This window comes from Cyprinodon variegatus, unplaced genomic scaffold (assembly GCF_000732505.1).
Source record: "Cyprinodon variegatus isolate N-32 unplaced genomic scaffold, C_variegatus-1.0 Scaffold75, whole genome shotgun sequence".
NCBI lineage: Eukaryota > Metazoa > Chordata > Actinopteri > Cyprinodontiformes > Cyprinodontidae > Cyprinodon > Cyprinodon variegatus.
In genome coordinates, this window is record NW_015150528.1 from 756,980 (window position 1) to 772,270 (window position 15,291).

The window sequence follows — 15,291 nt, forward strand, 5'->3', positions numbered from 1 at the left end:
CAATTGTCAAAATTTTGGTGTCGATCATTCGATTTCATCCTGGACACTACAGAAAATGGGCTAAAAGTGTTAAAAACCGGAATTCTCCTTTAACATTTTGCATTTTGGATAAAGAAAGATTTTTTGTCTATAGATATGCAATATTCAGAACAATACAAGTGGTAAAGTTTTTGTTTCACCTGGTTTAGTTTCTTAAACTTCTTGAAGGAACCTTTGACAGATAATCAATTTGCAAAATAATCATTGGTTGCAGCCCTAGTGTCCAGATACCGATAATTTGATCAGAACTTTCACTCACAGATGAAATTAAAGAGGGTTAGGATTTTCAGGAATGATGCAGTAACCAATGGCGTTTCAAGCCATCATAAACTGGGGGGGTTGATTTAGTTTGTTAACCACTATGAAGTGATGAGCTAATGTGAGACATAATGGAAATGGCTTCATGAGGGCTTCCTCTGGATCCTCCCTTTAAAGACGGTTTAGGCAAACATCAGTCGGTGTGTAAAATTTTGAGTCTATATTTATAATTTGGACCACCAGAGAAAAATCGCAATAAATTCAAGCCTGCAATCAGTTCTCAAGGTTTATTAAAGTCTTTATAATCATTTCATTATAGAGAAAGTCCACCTGTTTATTTAATAGCTCCATATACATCTAATGTTAGCGCCTTGATTGCTGCATGTCAGCTTCCCATCTAAGCTGTGTGGTATTGCTGCTCTTGCAGGTGTCGTTGCAGATTTTTCAGCTGTGTGTTGGCTTTTTGGGCGTTACATGTACGACAAGCTGCAGTACCCCATAGGACTGGTAGAGTCATGTTGGGGAGGCACACCAGTGGAAGCCTGGTCCTCCCCAAGAGCCCTGAAGCAGTGTGGACTGAATCAAAGTGAAGACAAGTAGGGACATGAAAAACTGCATAATCCACCTAAATGGACAGTATATTTGTACATATTTGTCTATCCGTTGTGTGGTGATCTCTAATCTGTCAGACATAATCCATCAGCTCTATGATGAAAAGCACCGTTTTATGGAATGCAATGATCCACCCATTCCTCAACATGACGATCTACGGAGCCATCTGGTACCAGGGTAATGAAACTTTTGCAAATGGTAGATGTTCTAAAAGTTGGGATACTCAAATCATATCAGTCAAATCTTTATAATTTTCAGGTGAGGCAAATGCAGAGTACCATCAAGACAAGTACAACTGTTCATTTCCTGCTATGATAAATGCCTGGAGGATGGGATTTCACCAAGGCTCCGGGGGGCAGACTGCTCTTGACTTCCCATTTGGATTTGTTCAAGTATGCTGTAAAGTGGACTGTTTAAATCTAAGAATAAAAAACATGACAGATTTGTATGTTCTGGAGATAAAATAAGCATCTATATCTGCATCTGATAAATAATTTTTGTGTGCAGCTGTCCACCTACAAAAACGGTTCTGCAGATGATGGATTTCCTGAAATTCGCTGGCACCAAACGGCAGACATGGGCTTTGTCCCAAACAGCAGGATGAAGAACACCTTCATGGCAGTGGCTTTGGATTTACCGGATAAAACCTCACCATATGGCACGTAAGGATACATTTGGCAAAAATGCTTGTGTACTAAAGAATGTGGTCAAAAGTTGAAAGGTTTTCCTTAATGCACCAGTTTCTATGATGTTGGCAAAAACATGTGTAGCTGTAATGTTTGAGTTCATAATAGCATGGTCATAATAAAAAGCAGTCATACATGAGGAGAAATAAATTTTGTTTTTTAAAGACAAAATAAAATTCATCTTTTTTTTCTATTTCTCACTGTTTAACTTTTATTTTTTACTGTATTTACTTTGTATCAAACTTTATGGAGCCTAATTTTCCTTTGCAGAATCCATCCCAGAGACAAACAGGATGTTGCTCATAGGCTAACACTGGGTGCTAGAGCTGTGGCTTATGGAGAAAAAAATGTATCTTTCCAAGGACCTTTCCCCAAAGAAATCATGTTAAAGGAAAACTCAATCATCATCACCTACGATAAGGCTGTCTCTGTTGCATCATCTAAAAACATTTTTGAGGTGAGCATCCCTGTATGATTAAGATTATTTCAGATTGTATAAAACATACACAACAAAATACATTTGAAGAATTTACTGAGTTGCAGGAAAAATTTATTGGAAAAACACCTAAGATATTGGCAGCTTTAGTAGCTTTTATTGTCAAAGTTCAATAAAAATAGATGTTTCATTTCATTTGAGGTTAAGACTTGGATTGCAGCCTGTTTTAGTTTGAAAGCTTCGTGAAGATGCAGCTTTTAGGACTTTAGTGCCTAGGAGAAATTACCAGCACCTGCTTTAAATAATAAACATTAAATGATATTGGTGTGCCTGACTGGCCAAAGTCCTGTTATCATGATTAAATCTGAACCCTGTGGAGTATATTGTCAAGAGGAAGATAAGAGACCAGATAAAACGATGCATGCAAACTGAAGGGAGCTATCAAAGACACATTGGCTTCCAGTAGACTTCAGCTGTGCCACAGGCTGATCCACTAAGGCTAAGTTCACACCGCAGCCTGAAGTGACCCAAATCTGATTGTTTTTTGTTTTGTTTTGTTGTTCTGATCTGATCTTTTCATGACAGTCTGAACAACACGGATGCAAATTTTTTTTCCAATGGCTATGTGGTCCTGAATCCAATACTAATCTGATCTTTTCAAATTTCTTTTCAAATGTGACCTGTGTCTGAAGGTTGCATTCATCTGACCTGAATGTCATTAATACCTGACAAAGGTCACTATTCCGCTTCTTGCTATGCAGAAGTGGCAAGAAAAACAACAATGGTGGACGATGATGCAGAGAGCAGTATTTATATTTAACCATCTTGGAAAGATTGAGTTTTTATGGTTGGGAAAGATAGCTAGATGTTCTCCAGCACTACCATCCATGCTTGCTTCCGTAAACACAGAGCACCCTGCCTTGTGATGTCATTATGTCCTCTACTGTGCCTGCGGGACACTTTGGTTGTATTAATGCAGTTCACACAGATCACATACAAGTCGCATATATTTGGAAATGTGAACGGCAACACAAAAAAAAATGTGACTAAAAATAAAAAATAAAAAAAAATCTGACTTGAGCATCAAGGCCTGCAGTGTTAACGTAGCCTAAGCTGTGCCTCATTAAAACAGTATTTCATAAGTCCAAGATTTGGGTTCTTATAGTGTACAGTATATGTAAACTTAATATTGGTCTTCATATTTCTGTGGTTACATTTTTTTCCCCCAGATCCTTACATTACCAGAAGGCCTCATTAAAATTATCAAATATACACTCAATATATCACAGTGGTGGAATAAATCTTTTTTTTTTTTTTTTTTTAACCTAGACTGTTCATATTTTTATTTAGTATAGACTGTGGTTTGGGATTTCTTTGCATTTCAACAACTTTGTATTAACAGAATTTAAGTTGATAGCAACTTCAAATCAAAAGTTGATATTTTCACCAACTCTATTAACCAATTTTATTCTCACAGATCTGCTGTTCAGAGAAGAAAGTTTCATGTGAGACCAAGTCCATTTGGCTTCCAGCTGCCATCATGGATTGGAATCACACCAGCATCAGGCTGTTTGCTGGCTCGTGTCCGTCATCTGAAGTTGCCGCTCTTAGATATGCATGGAGAGACTGGCCCTGTGAATTCAAAGCATGCCCTGTTTACGATATTGATGGGAATTTACCTGCACCTCCTTTTATCACCAATAAATACTCAGCCGATCAAAATGTTTGGAAAAGAATCTGAAAAAGAAATAAAAATGATTTTTTTACTGATTTCTTTTATTTCTGTATTTTGTTTACATTTTCTAAAATCCACTCTACTTTTATGATTAATGAAGACTAGTAATGATGGAGTATGACTGGTGTTTTATTCTCCTTTTTTCACGAGGAATGGAAAATATTAGCAATAGCCTATTTGCTGGAGAAGACCATTTATCAGGTGAAGCTACAAGTCAGATTTATACTTTGGGACAGAATCATGATATTAGTGGAAAGGTGTTCAATAATATACCTGTTTTATATTTATTGCTGTTAGATCTTGCAGTGTATAAAACTATTAAAATTGGTCTATTTACCCTTAATCTGAGTACCGTATGTAAATAATCTGCCAATGGAATGAGTATTTTTACTGTTAAAATAAGATGCACTGGAAATAAGGAATTTGAAATGTAAATTGTCTTAATCCTTTAGGTATGTCTCACCTACCTCCTTAATAAAAAAATGCACTTATTTTAAGAAAAATTGACTTGGATTTCATTTTTTGCAGTGTATGAACAGATACCAGGGTAAATATGAAACCTGTAAATTAGGAATATATTGACTATAAAAAATAAAAAGATGAGGGCAAGCTGATAACTGGATGGATGCAAACAGATTTTACACAAGTCTTAAAACAGTGTTTACTTGCAGCGAGGAAAATACGTATTTGAACATCTATTTTGCAAGTTCTCCCACTTAGAAATCACGGGGGTCTGAAACTGTCATCTTAGGTGCATGTCCCTTGAAAGAGACATTTTCTAAAAAAGCAAAAACAAATGCAGAAATCACAATATAGGATTTCTTAACTATTTGTATGATACAGCTGCAAATAAATATTTGAAAAATAAACAAGATGGTTATGATTATGTAGTTTAATGACCTTGCTTGGTTCTCAGCTGGCACTTTTCATTTAAGAGCTGGAACCTGTTTAGTTGAAAAGTCCAGAGTAAGGATGGTGTAATACAAACTCTGGCCTAGAGAGGGTGCTGCATTCATCTATCTTTATAAAAATATTAACTTATTCAATTTTATTTCTTTTTTATATTTTTTGCTTTTGTATAGATTTTCAATGCATCTGAGGAGCTGGCTCTCTCATCTAAATATACACATATTAGGCGGCTTTAAACATGAGTAAAACGGAACTGATTGATCTCATCCAAGTGGAGATACCCTGGTTTGTCCCAATATGTTTTTTTCTCTGGATCAGTTTAAAGTTGTATTTGTTGCTGCTAGATCATTATAAATTGTCTTTAAATCTGAGCTTATATAAATGTGTGATAGGTGGCCATTTTTTTTATTTTATTCATATAGTTCTTAGAAGTTTATCCAGGACTCAGGCTTCTAATGATGCATGTAAACGTTTCTCTATTTAGAAGGGAATGATGAATGAACTGATTTTTCTCTAATCCACAGTCATTCTAAATTTGAAATGATAAAATGCACAATTGTAATTTCTTTTGTTTACACACATTTATACAACCCATCAGTGGAATGTAAGATTTGTGGCCATTTGTATAATATGTTCTTAGCAGCGTGCAATGATTTTCCACATTGTTGCTGTCTTGATGAAATGTGAAAGAAAAAAAAAAAAAATAGAATAAGAATTCCATATTGTCAAGATTTTATACAACTACATGAATTTTGATGTAGTTAGCTTTTTTCTAACCTGAAATAAATGAGTAATTTTAGAACATAGAAATACAATTTATGTGAGTTTAAGAAATCGTTATGACGACACACACATACATACACACACTCATATTTTGGCTCTTTCAAACCACCGTTCTCTTCATGTAACAAGAGCCTGATTTATCTTTTAGCTTTCGATTTATTTAAAAAAACTAACCCTAACTAAATGTATGTAAAATAACTCCACAGGTTATAACACACTGTTCAGTTTAATACTATATACATCACTGTATCATGATCACACTCAACTATGTAGGATTTGTTTCAGTAATGCAGGTTATGACTGTACACATAAAAATGTAATATATGATTATTACATATAAAAAAATCAACATTTATAAAGAAACAATCGCAACAAAAACAACAGCTCATTTACATACTGTACACATCCTTAGGCCAACCTCTAAGGAATGCTGAATAATTACAAATTAAATATGTCTGAGTTTCTCAAATGAAGGAAAAGTATGATTCAGAACAAACTGAAGGGAATCTCAGGAGCCGAAATAGGAGGATGGCTTCACAGTGGGGGAGGTCTGGTGATGAGAGGCACCAGGAGATGGAGGTGATTGTCCTGAAAGAGGAAAGAGGACGATCAGGTTAGCACGTGGATCACCTGGGGAAAGCAAAACACTTCTCCTTATAGTAGAACACCAGAACCGATTTTAACAAACCTAACTTTTTGAATTATATCACAAACAGTTAAATAAACCAGCAATTATCAAAATATAAACCAGCAGAGAATATTCTCTCCAACTTCACAGCTGGCTTTATTAAATACATGTAAAATTAAGCTTATTGGGTTAGGAATCGCTTGCATCATATGGTGCATCTAATGCATGCAGTGTCACAGCATGCATAAGAAAATACAAACAAGCAACTTTGTTTCAGTTTCACTTTAAAAATAGAATATTTAGGACTCATTTGGGGAAAATAAGTAAAACGCATCTGTGACACTATATCTGCTCCAAAGACATTCAGAAAGCAGTGAGTGGGTTATTTGGGTTATTGAGTCAGATTTGACACAATGACGCACCTGTGATGTGCTCCATCTTGATGTTCACATCCAGGCCTTGGTGTCTCAGGTAGGCTTCGAAGCTAATCGAGGCATCATCTTCTGACAGGCTGTGAGGGAGCTGGCCGTCACCAGGGCGACACACCTCGAAACGAATCCATCTGTAGCTAAAGGATCCAGAGAAACGAGGGATTATCTAATAGATAAAACCACATTTACTACTAAGATGAAGATCTTTTTTCTTTCTTGGTGCTTGTCTGCTTTCAATAAATTAAAAACAGATGAGTTCCCTAAAATCATAACCCTATTCAGAAAATATTAAGTGTTATAAAGATATAATTCTGAGAAGTTGATTTTATTTGATAAAGTACATCCATCAGTATCTTTACATCTATGTATCGATATGTGAACAGCAATCACAAAGGACCACTTGGACGCAGTATTTAACAGACCAAAATATGTTAATATTCTATGCCTTAAAACTATGCATGTAAGTAACGTATATTGGCACACTGCAAGGACTTTTACTACCATTCATCCCCAAGCATAAAACCTTGTTGATGAACATTATGGAGAGTAGCAAAAACATTATAACGATGAAAAAATGTGAGAAGTAAATAAAAAGAGGGTTAATCACTATGAAAACCAACCAACATCGATTTGCTTTGCATCTTTTCAAATATCCTGCAGCCTAATCCTCTTGATATCTGCAGTTGAACATGATGCATAACTGGTATAGAAGAAACATTAAACTTTGACACAGTCTCTCAGTAGTAAAGATGAGTAGAATGAGACCTGTTTGTCATGAATTAGGAAATAAAAGTGGAACAAACAGTCAAGTTTTATTTAAAATGTTCCTTTTCTTTAAACATTTAGTTAATTTTTACCATCAAACTAAAGTCTAAAATTCCTAAGTTCTTAAAATAAACCGTTTATTACAAATACTAAGAATACTGAAGCACAATTGGATTTGTCTTTTAAGCTTTTTTCAAACTGCTTCAGAGTTGACTTTAAATTTAACATAAATGTGTCTGTAACATGGATGTAACGTGCATTTTTTGGCGTTTAGAAAATATTTATTTTTAATTTCGTTTCAAATAGCTTTCTTTGATTCCTTTCATCTGCTAAGCACTACAGCAAGCAGGATATGAATAAAACCGGTCAGGACTTAACGTATGAAGGAGCACAGCATCCAGGAAGCAAAGTGAACTCACTTGCTACATTTGCGAGCTCCAGGACAGCTCTGGATGAGATTCTGGATGGTCGGATGAGAGAAGCCGAAGAAGTCAGCTCCAGATGGAATGATTGGTGCCACAGGCTTGGAACTGGAAAAAAAAAAAAAACATATTAAAGAGGTTTAACGGGACCAAAGGGGGGAAAAAAATCAGCTAAAAGCTGCAGATGAACCTCAAGTTTTCCAAGCATTTGATTTTTTTAAGCTTGTTAGAGTTTTAGGAAACAATCAGTAGGGGGGACGGTTACCTGTTAGAGGAAATAGCCTTCAGCAGATTTGAGTGGCATGTCAGAGCGGAGGACGCCACGATGGCATTTTGAGGATCTTCTTCAGGCACAATCTCAAACTAAAAGTTTGCAGCAGAAAAAAACATTTCACCCACTGATAGTGCACACAACCTATGTATGGAGGCTTCAAATTCGGCCTGTGGTCCTTTCCCGCATGTCTCTCCCCCTCTCTCATATCCCCTTTCCTGTCAGCCTACTGTTCATAAAACAAGTAACTATCGCATAAAAACTACTAAAAAAAAGCCAACTTTATTATCCTCAAAGAGACATTTTGTCTCAGTCAGTGCACAGTAATTTAAATCTAGCAAACACAATATAATACTTCATATCTTTGGATGTCACATTTATCATGTTCTAAAGAGGCTAATGTTTAGAGATGGGAATGTACTAAAACAGCTGCAGTGGATTTGCATTTTCACCTGGGGACCCGTCCCCCCGTCCTTGATTTGGCAGGTGTACAGGCACTGCTGCTCAGGGTTTTTCATGCTGGCGTAAACCCGTGTGCTGCAGAAACCCACTGGGTAGATGGCGCACTCATCATGGAACAGCATTCTGTCCGTGATGATCTGAAGAGCCACAAATTCAGATTGTTGGGATCAGCCTTAAACAGACCAGCTGAGACTTATTGGCTCAATACTATAAATTATTAGCGATGCTATAATGTTAAGAGTTCTCCTGTATGCTGACCTCTCCTAGGCTGTAGATGGTTAAACCTCCAAGTACGATAGGAAACACGGGGCGGCCCGACGAGTCCAGTGGGATGGGCTGCACCAGTCTGCGTGAGCCATCTGCCAGCTTCTTCTTCTTGGACATCTTCTTCTGAACTGAAGACACATTTTTATTGGTATTTATTCATGAGGACGTGTTACACTGATTCTTTCCACACCTTCTTTCAAACTTACATTCTTCCTTTCCATTTTCTTTCCCACGTTCTTTTCTTTCCTTCTTCGTTTTTTTAAGCAGACCATCTTCACCCATTGGCACCACAGACATCGGGTTATGAGGCAAAGATGTGGCTGAAGGCCCTGCAGCAGGAGCTGAGCTCAGGGCTGCAGGTGGGGCAGGAGGAAGAGAGCTGGAAGCGGGAGTAGGCAGGAGCTCCCCCTCTGAAAAAGTCTGGTACTGCATCAAAGACTTTAATAAGAACCTAGAAAAAAAGGAAAACAATGGAATTCAAGGTGTGATTGGAGATGTGATTAAAAAAAGGTTGAGAACAAATTATATATCTACATATACATACTTGCGTTCCTCTTTTGCTCTTAAGAACTTCTCTTCTGTGTGAGCAATTTCATCACAAAGGGCCGCATTTTCCTAATAAAAGAAAAGCAGTATAGTCATGCTACATACCAAAAAGAATTAAAATCTTATTATCCATGTCCACATCTATACAATCCCAGTGAAAAGAAAATGCACCCATTTAACAACTGTAGAACAGATTCAAAATTATTTCACAAAGATTACTGATTTACCAAAATAATTTAATATTTATAAAAAAGAAAGCTGAAAGAAAGGTCATAATCCTATGGACTTAGAAGATGTTAAACAGATTTCTATTATTTACACTTAGATTTTTGGTAAAAATATTGTTGATGAAGACCTCAGAGAGTAACCCTGTACAACAATGTAGAAGGAGGTTATTGGGTCCCTTCCAAACTAAAAGCAGCCCAAGAAGACTGTTAACAAATGGAAATCATCATAAAAAGAGAAGGAAGAGCCAGCAAATTTGTCTGAACTAGCATCATAACGCTCTGGGAAATGTAAAAACTACAGGCTTTATTTCAGACAACTCTGGCTTCAGTCGACAAATTCAATGATAAAACTTCACAAGAGTCAGATCAGGAAAAGATCTGAGTACCAGTTTTTGCTAAAAAGCAGATGGAGACAGAAGCTAGGCTTTGATTAAACACAACCTCTTTTACAGTGTCATTTGGACACTAGGGACAAAGCAGAGATGTTTGGAAAGGCGGTGGCGGCCTAATGATTAGGGCATAGAGCTTGGAATCCTGAGGTTGTGAGTTTTAAACCCACCCCCACAGACTGCCACTATGTGACCCTGAGCAAGAATCGTTAACCCCGATTGCACCTCACAATGGCAGCCCACTGCTCCTATGCGGGGGGGTAAAATGCAGAGAGTTAATTTCGTTGCTTTGTACTTGCGACAGTGTGATGACAATAAAAAGCTAAAAAATAAAAAAAACATACATAACTTGTTTGGTTGCAATTAGTGATGCGACATGCGGACACTGGGTTGAACATGAACTAAAGTATTTTGGACTCCAACGTGAGGTCAGATGGAGACTGGCCCTCATTATCAAACACACTGAAGTAGGAAGCAGACATTGTCAACATTTTTCCACACATGTAAGAGGCTTATAAACTAATACCGCAAAAGATTAAATTTACTTACAGAGTCAGGGGATATATTTAGTTTTAACACTTTCTTGTTTTTCATTTCAGTTTAGTATCTAATCTAGAAATATCACAAGAGTAGAATATGTCATTTGCTTCCATCCAGGTAGTGTTTAATCACTAAAGCGATACCGCACAAAACACACGCCACATATAAACACAGAACAGACAGATAAGGTGCTTTTTTTTTCTTTCCTGTATAAGGTTAATATTTGGTAGAAAAGTTTTCTTACAAATATCATGGTGCGAGCAGCTTTGCGCAGCCTCAAGTACTTCAATCTGTACTTCTCATTCTGCTTTTTCCGCTGACCCCTCTTTAACTTTGGTTTTTGATCGGAGGAACTCGGGGGAGATGGGAAGGCCGGCACCGAGGCGCCGGAGCCAGAGCTGGAAGCTCCACTCTGCGGGGCCGGTGGCGCCGAGCTGAGGAAAGCCTGGGCGGTGAGGGCCTGCTGCCGCTCCTCATCAGTCTGCAAGGCAGCAGGGAGACACAGGAGAAGGTTCAGATACAAGACGTCTGTGTTGCGCTTAGCTCGTGAAAATGTAAACAATTAACACAGATTTCAATACGAAATGCAGTAATGAAAAACTGTTAACAAAATGTGAAGACACTGTGGCAAAGGAAACGTAAGACGCAAAACTCTAACTTTTTTTTAAATATATCCAATAATTTCTAGAAAATTGAAACCATTTGCATTAGACAACAAATTATGAACAGTCTATTATAGCATTAATTAAACTATTTTAAAGCCCATATAAATGTATTTAACCTGTCAGTAATATACACAGTCAGTGGGCGGGGCCGGATTAATTTCCCCACCGTCACACTATTTCTATTCTATTTTCTGTTTTCTATTTTCATGATGGTTAACAGCAAAGATGGGAAATGATAAAATAATTATTTGTGTTTTGAACATCAAATATTTTCACTCTTTATGACAATTATCTGTTTCACAGTATAGCTTCTTCTTGAATACTAACAATACTTTAAATGTTCATAAAACACATTTCTTAGTATTTTTTAACTGACATTAATATAAATACGTATTTAAAGAAATATTTTTTCTGATTGTGGCATTTAAATGTGTGGCATAAAAGAAATTTAGAAATAAACTATTTACATACCGTAATAATCATAACTGTAATTTAATATTATACCTTGTACAGAGGTACTTACAATAAAAAAGGTAAAAGCAAATTCTTTATGGGCTCCATTTTGTTTTTAGTTTTCGTGTGAAAGAGATGTCAGTTTTACCAGAAAACTCACCAGTAAGGCAAAGACTCCATTTCTGTTTTCAATCCTCTTGAAACGCCTGCTGCCTTTTTGGGTCTGAAACATAATGTGAAACTGAGCCCGAATGCATTTGGGGCAGGAAACTCTATTTGGCCATAAAAACCCATAAAATCGGGTTTAGGTAAACTGTATCCTCATTGGATACAGCAGGTTTAGGGATTGCGCATATCTCTACCGAGCAGCTCTTTGACATAGTCATGGTTCAGATATGTCTAGATGATGGTAAAAAAAAAAAGGGTCAAAAAAGCTTGATGGGAAGACATGGAGAAATTAAAAGACATCCAGACAAACGCAGGGGGAGAGGTTTCACAGTTTAAAAAAAATATTCTTACCTCACGATACATGACGGCTTCCAGGCTTGATTTTGCACTGTTGAGGAAAACAATGTAAGTAGATTAAGAATATCCAAATTACTATTAAATATTTAAAAGCTTCACACTAATTAGCTTCTCTTTGTTCAAACAGTTAACACGTGCAAACATCACAAATAATCTAAAGAGAAACTTTAGCAGGAATATGCATATTTTAAACCTTTATCAAATATGAACGATTGCCATACTTAGACTGAACAAGGCCCCTATTGATGATTCTTTGCTTAATCTCCTTTATGTGCATGGGACGCCCAGCTTCCTCCAGGACAATCTACACAAGGAAGAGGCAATGACATCTAAAGTAGCAGCTGGTGGCAGCAAAGAGTCTAATGGATTTGTAGGCAATACCTGAGCAGCATCAAGCCACGTGAGATTTGGTTTCTCAGTAATTTCACTGGGAGGTTCACTGCAAAAAGGGAGAACAAGTTTGCAAATAAATAAAATAAATAATGAAAGAATCAAACTAAACAATCTACTGAGAAATCAGTTGATGCATGACCTACCCTACCTGTGACAAATAAAAGCATTTAACATTGCTGTGCAAAGTTATATGTGTATAACATAAGCCACTCTTAAATGTTGGAGCTAGGGGGCGCTATAGCTACAGATAACGCTATCTATCCATCCATCTTCCATTGTTGAAATTAGTTCAGTTCTGTAATTTCGAAAATTTCTTTTTTACTTTCTATCATAAAATAATTGTAGATTTTTTTGAAGTTTGATTTAACATGGGAATAAATTTGGACTTTCCAATATTCACCTAGTGCAACCAATTATTAATTTATTCCTTATTGATAATCCTACGTTACATGTATTTCCCTGCATTGTATTTTTCCAGAACAGGGGAAACATGATTCAGCAAATAAACTGTGATAGTTTTAATCTAAACTATACTCCTTATGCCATGTTTGGGTATCTTCCAATTGAATTGCGGAGTTTATCATGCACCTTATTGTTGACTACTGCAGATGAAAGTTAAGGAAAAAGCATCTCTGTTTTTGTTTGCATTGAAAAATGTAAAAACATTCTGAAGCCTGCACTGCACACAGCCTGTACTCCTATACAAAAAATGATGACAGACCACAGAAAAGGATGTTTTTTTTTAACTCTATAGCAACTTTGAACACTGCAACGTATTTTTTAATAAATCTTGCCGAATAAAAAAGGTCTTGATGTGATAATGGTGGGCCTTATATTTTCAGGTATTTGAAGGAAATAATTTGTGATCTTTATTATAATATTCAAGTAGCAAGAAAAATGTTCTAGAAATTTTCTTTTTTTTTCTTTTTTTTTTTAAGATTTTTGTTTTTCTACCTCAAAACTGAAGGATTTGACTATAATTGTAGATTTTCAGTAACATGGTGAAAAACAGTTCTACTCCATGCAGATTTATAAAATTTAAGCCTTGTCTAATATTACTGTAATATTTCATTCAGTTTAATTTTCAATTTTTCACAAAAGCAGCAAAAGAGTAATGTAGCAGCTATTTCTCTATTTTCAGTTAAACTTAGAACTTTGACTATTTATTTTGATTTGTTATTTAGAATATGATTTGTTTAGTGATTCACTTAATTGGTTAATTAATTTCAGCTTGGGATGTGGGTGTTTCACAGTATAAATAGGAAGGTCTTAGGTAGCTCATTATGCACGTGGGTGGTCATATCGTTTTTTTTTTTTTACTAGTTTTCAGTTCTCAGTTTTCAGCCACTCAATCAATCAGTCAGTCAATCAAAGAACAGGTGCAGGAATCAGAGTGAGAGCAATAGAGGAATCCTGTAACCTGTTTGTCTGAACGGAGAAATAAAGAAAGCAAAGAATTGGATTTTGACACTTTTTTTTTTCTTTTTGGACTGCGTAAGCCTGAATCCACGGTGCATCAGGTGGCTATTTGAGTTGAATTCACCTTTTGCTTTGATCACCTTTAAGTCTTAATTTTATTTATTTTTTTATTATAGTTTTGTTCAAATAGTGACTACAAGTAATATACAAAACTTGAAGGGAGCAATTTGAAAATTTCTGACATTCTAAAATCAGTATTAGCAGGTGAGAACTTCACAAAACCAGGGATCAGAAATCAATCCAAAGATTGATGCATTCATACTCACAATATAAACACATATTATGACTGTATTGCACCAATAGTAACACTATGCCTTCAATTTGTCTGATTTAATCCAACTGAAACACCTAACAGAGGAAGAGGTAAAATAAAGCCACTCATTTTAAAATTTACTGATGACTAAAACGTGGAAATTGAAAATGCATTTAGGAAGTTCAGATAACTGTACTTAAAATGCATTCATATAACAAAACGATGCATCTAACTCAGAAAGGTACTTTTACTAAAAGAAAATGATGTTTTGTAAGAACTGCAATCATTTGTAACATAAACGAACCTCTCAATGTTCTCTGTTGTCCCTGACAGACTTGCAATACTGTCCAGAGCAGGAAACAGGGAGTAGTTTGTCTGCCCATCAGGCTCCATCTCAGACTCAAACGTATTGAGTGACTCCATTGACCACAGGGCAAATGCGCTGCTGGGAAAATAGAAATGTTAGAGCAGCCAACTCAAACATCTGCACCTTCTATGTGTATATCTAGAGCCAAATGTCTGTAAGTAAAACCACACACGCTATTAGTTTGCTTTCCAAAAAAAGAAAATACCTTCAGCAATGCAGCAAATCGGTTTGTGCTCCTCAGTTATTTCCCCTCCGAGGCGGAACCTTTCTTTTGTTTACATAAAGAGAAAGCGCTAAAGCTAAATAGAATGGCAGCTGCAGTAACAGCGATGCTCTGTGGTGCTTTACAAATTAAATTCTAGAGAAAACACTCATTTATAAGCCCATATTTGTCCCAGTGGCAATCTTAAATTTAAAGTAGCTAAAACTGAATAAATGCCATGTATTGCTATCGAGCATTTTAGTCGTGCGCACTCTAACAGGATATCCGGTTTGGTCATCTTTTTTTTTTTTTAACCAAACCTTTATTTAAAACAGACAGGACCTCTCGATGAAAACGTAATAAAAAGGATTCTGTTTTAAATCTAAATGAGATATAATACATAAGATAAAAAGGAAATGAAAATTAAAACACAAAAAACTGTTTCTTTTACATGAAAATACTACAGTTTTGAAGGTTCTCAGTCATTCAGGTCATGGTCATTCCCAAAAAAAATTAAAAATCCACTGGACTTGGTTTCCAAGTTTGAA

The 15,291-nt window shown here is 36.1% G+C and overlaps 2 protein-coding genes across 3 annotated transcripts in view; one reads left to right on the plus strand and one right to left on the minus strand.

Moving 5' to 3' along the window:
* Positions 1–4,987, plus strand: part of siae (sialic acid acetylesterase) — a 13,600-nt gene extending 8,613 nt beyond the window's left edge. The window contains exons 4-9 of the mRNA XM_015372706.1: positions 725–893; positions 1,001–1,086; positions 1,168–1,301; positions 1,417–1,571; positions 1,866–2,052; positions 3,509–4,987. Of these exons, the coding sequence (XP_015228192.1) occupies positions 725–893; positions 1,001–1,086; positions 1,168–1,301; positions 1,417–1,571; positions 1,866–2,052; positions 3,509–3,772 (995 nt within the window). The 3' untranslated portion in view covers positions 3,773–4,987. The remainder of the gene's footprint in view (positions 1–724; positions 894–1,000; positions 1,087–1,167; positions 1,302–1,416; positions 1,572–1,865; positions 2,053–3,508) is intronic.
* Positions 4,988–5,594: 607 nt separating this feature from the next.
* On the minus strand, positions 5,595–14,870 carry tbrg1 (transforming growth factor beta regulator 1). 2 transcript variants are annotated; one of them, XM_015372697.1, is made up of 15 exons: positions 14,747–14,870; positions 14,479–14,619; positions 12,431–12,488; positions 12,271–12,353; positions 12,044–12,080; positions 11,685–11,747; positions 10,651–10,887; positions 9,249–9,319; positions 8,911–9,155; positions 8,696–8,832; positions 8,428–8,574; positions 7,970–8,067; positions 7,702–7,812; positions 6,509–6,654; positions 5,598–6,046 (listed from the first exon to the last, which is right to left on the minus strand). In XM_015372697.1, exons 2-15 carry the CDS (start codon positions 14,595–14,597, stop codon positions 5,967–5,969), a joined length of 1,632 nt encoding a protein of 543 aa, XP_015228183.1. In that variant the 5' UTR covers positions 14,598–14,619; positions 14,747–14,870; the 3' UTR covers positions 5,598–5,966. The 2 variants fall into 2 exon arrangements, with proteins under 2 accessions (XP_015228184.1, XP_015228183.1); XM_015372698.1 differs by lacking the exon at positions 11,685–11,747 and having other exon boundaries at positions 5,595–6,046.
* Between the last annotated feature and the right edge of the window lie 421 nt (positions 14,871–15,291).

Excerpts from the sequence above, each read along its gene's own strand:
- tbrg1 (XM_015372697.1), bottom strand. The coding sequence starts at position 14,597 with ATGGAGTCACTCAATACGTTTGAGTCTGAGATGGAGCCTGATGGGCAG. Across the intron at positions 9,156-9,248 it reads AGAGCAAAAGAGGAACGCAA|GTTCTTATTAAAGTCTTTGA; the intron begins GTATGTATATGT and ends CTTTTTTTCTAG. Across the intron at positions 8,575-8,695 it reads CCATCTACAGCCTAGGAGAG|ATCATCACGGACAGAATGCT; the intron begins GTCAGCATACAG and ends GTGGCTCTTCAG.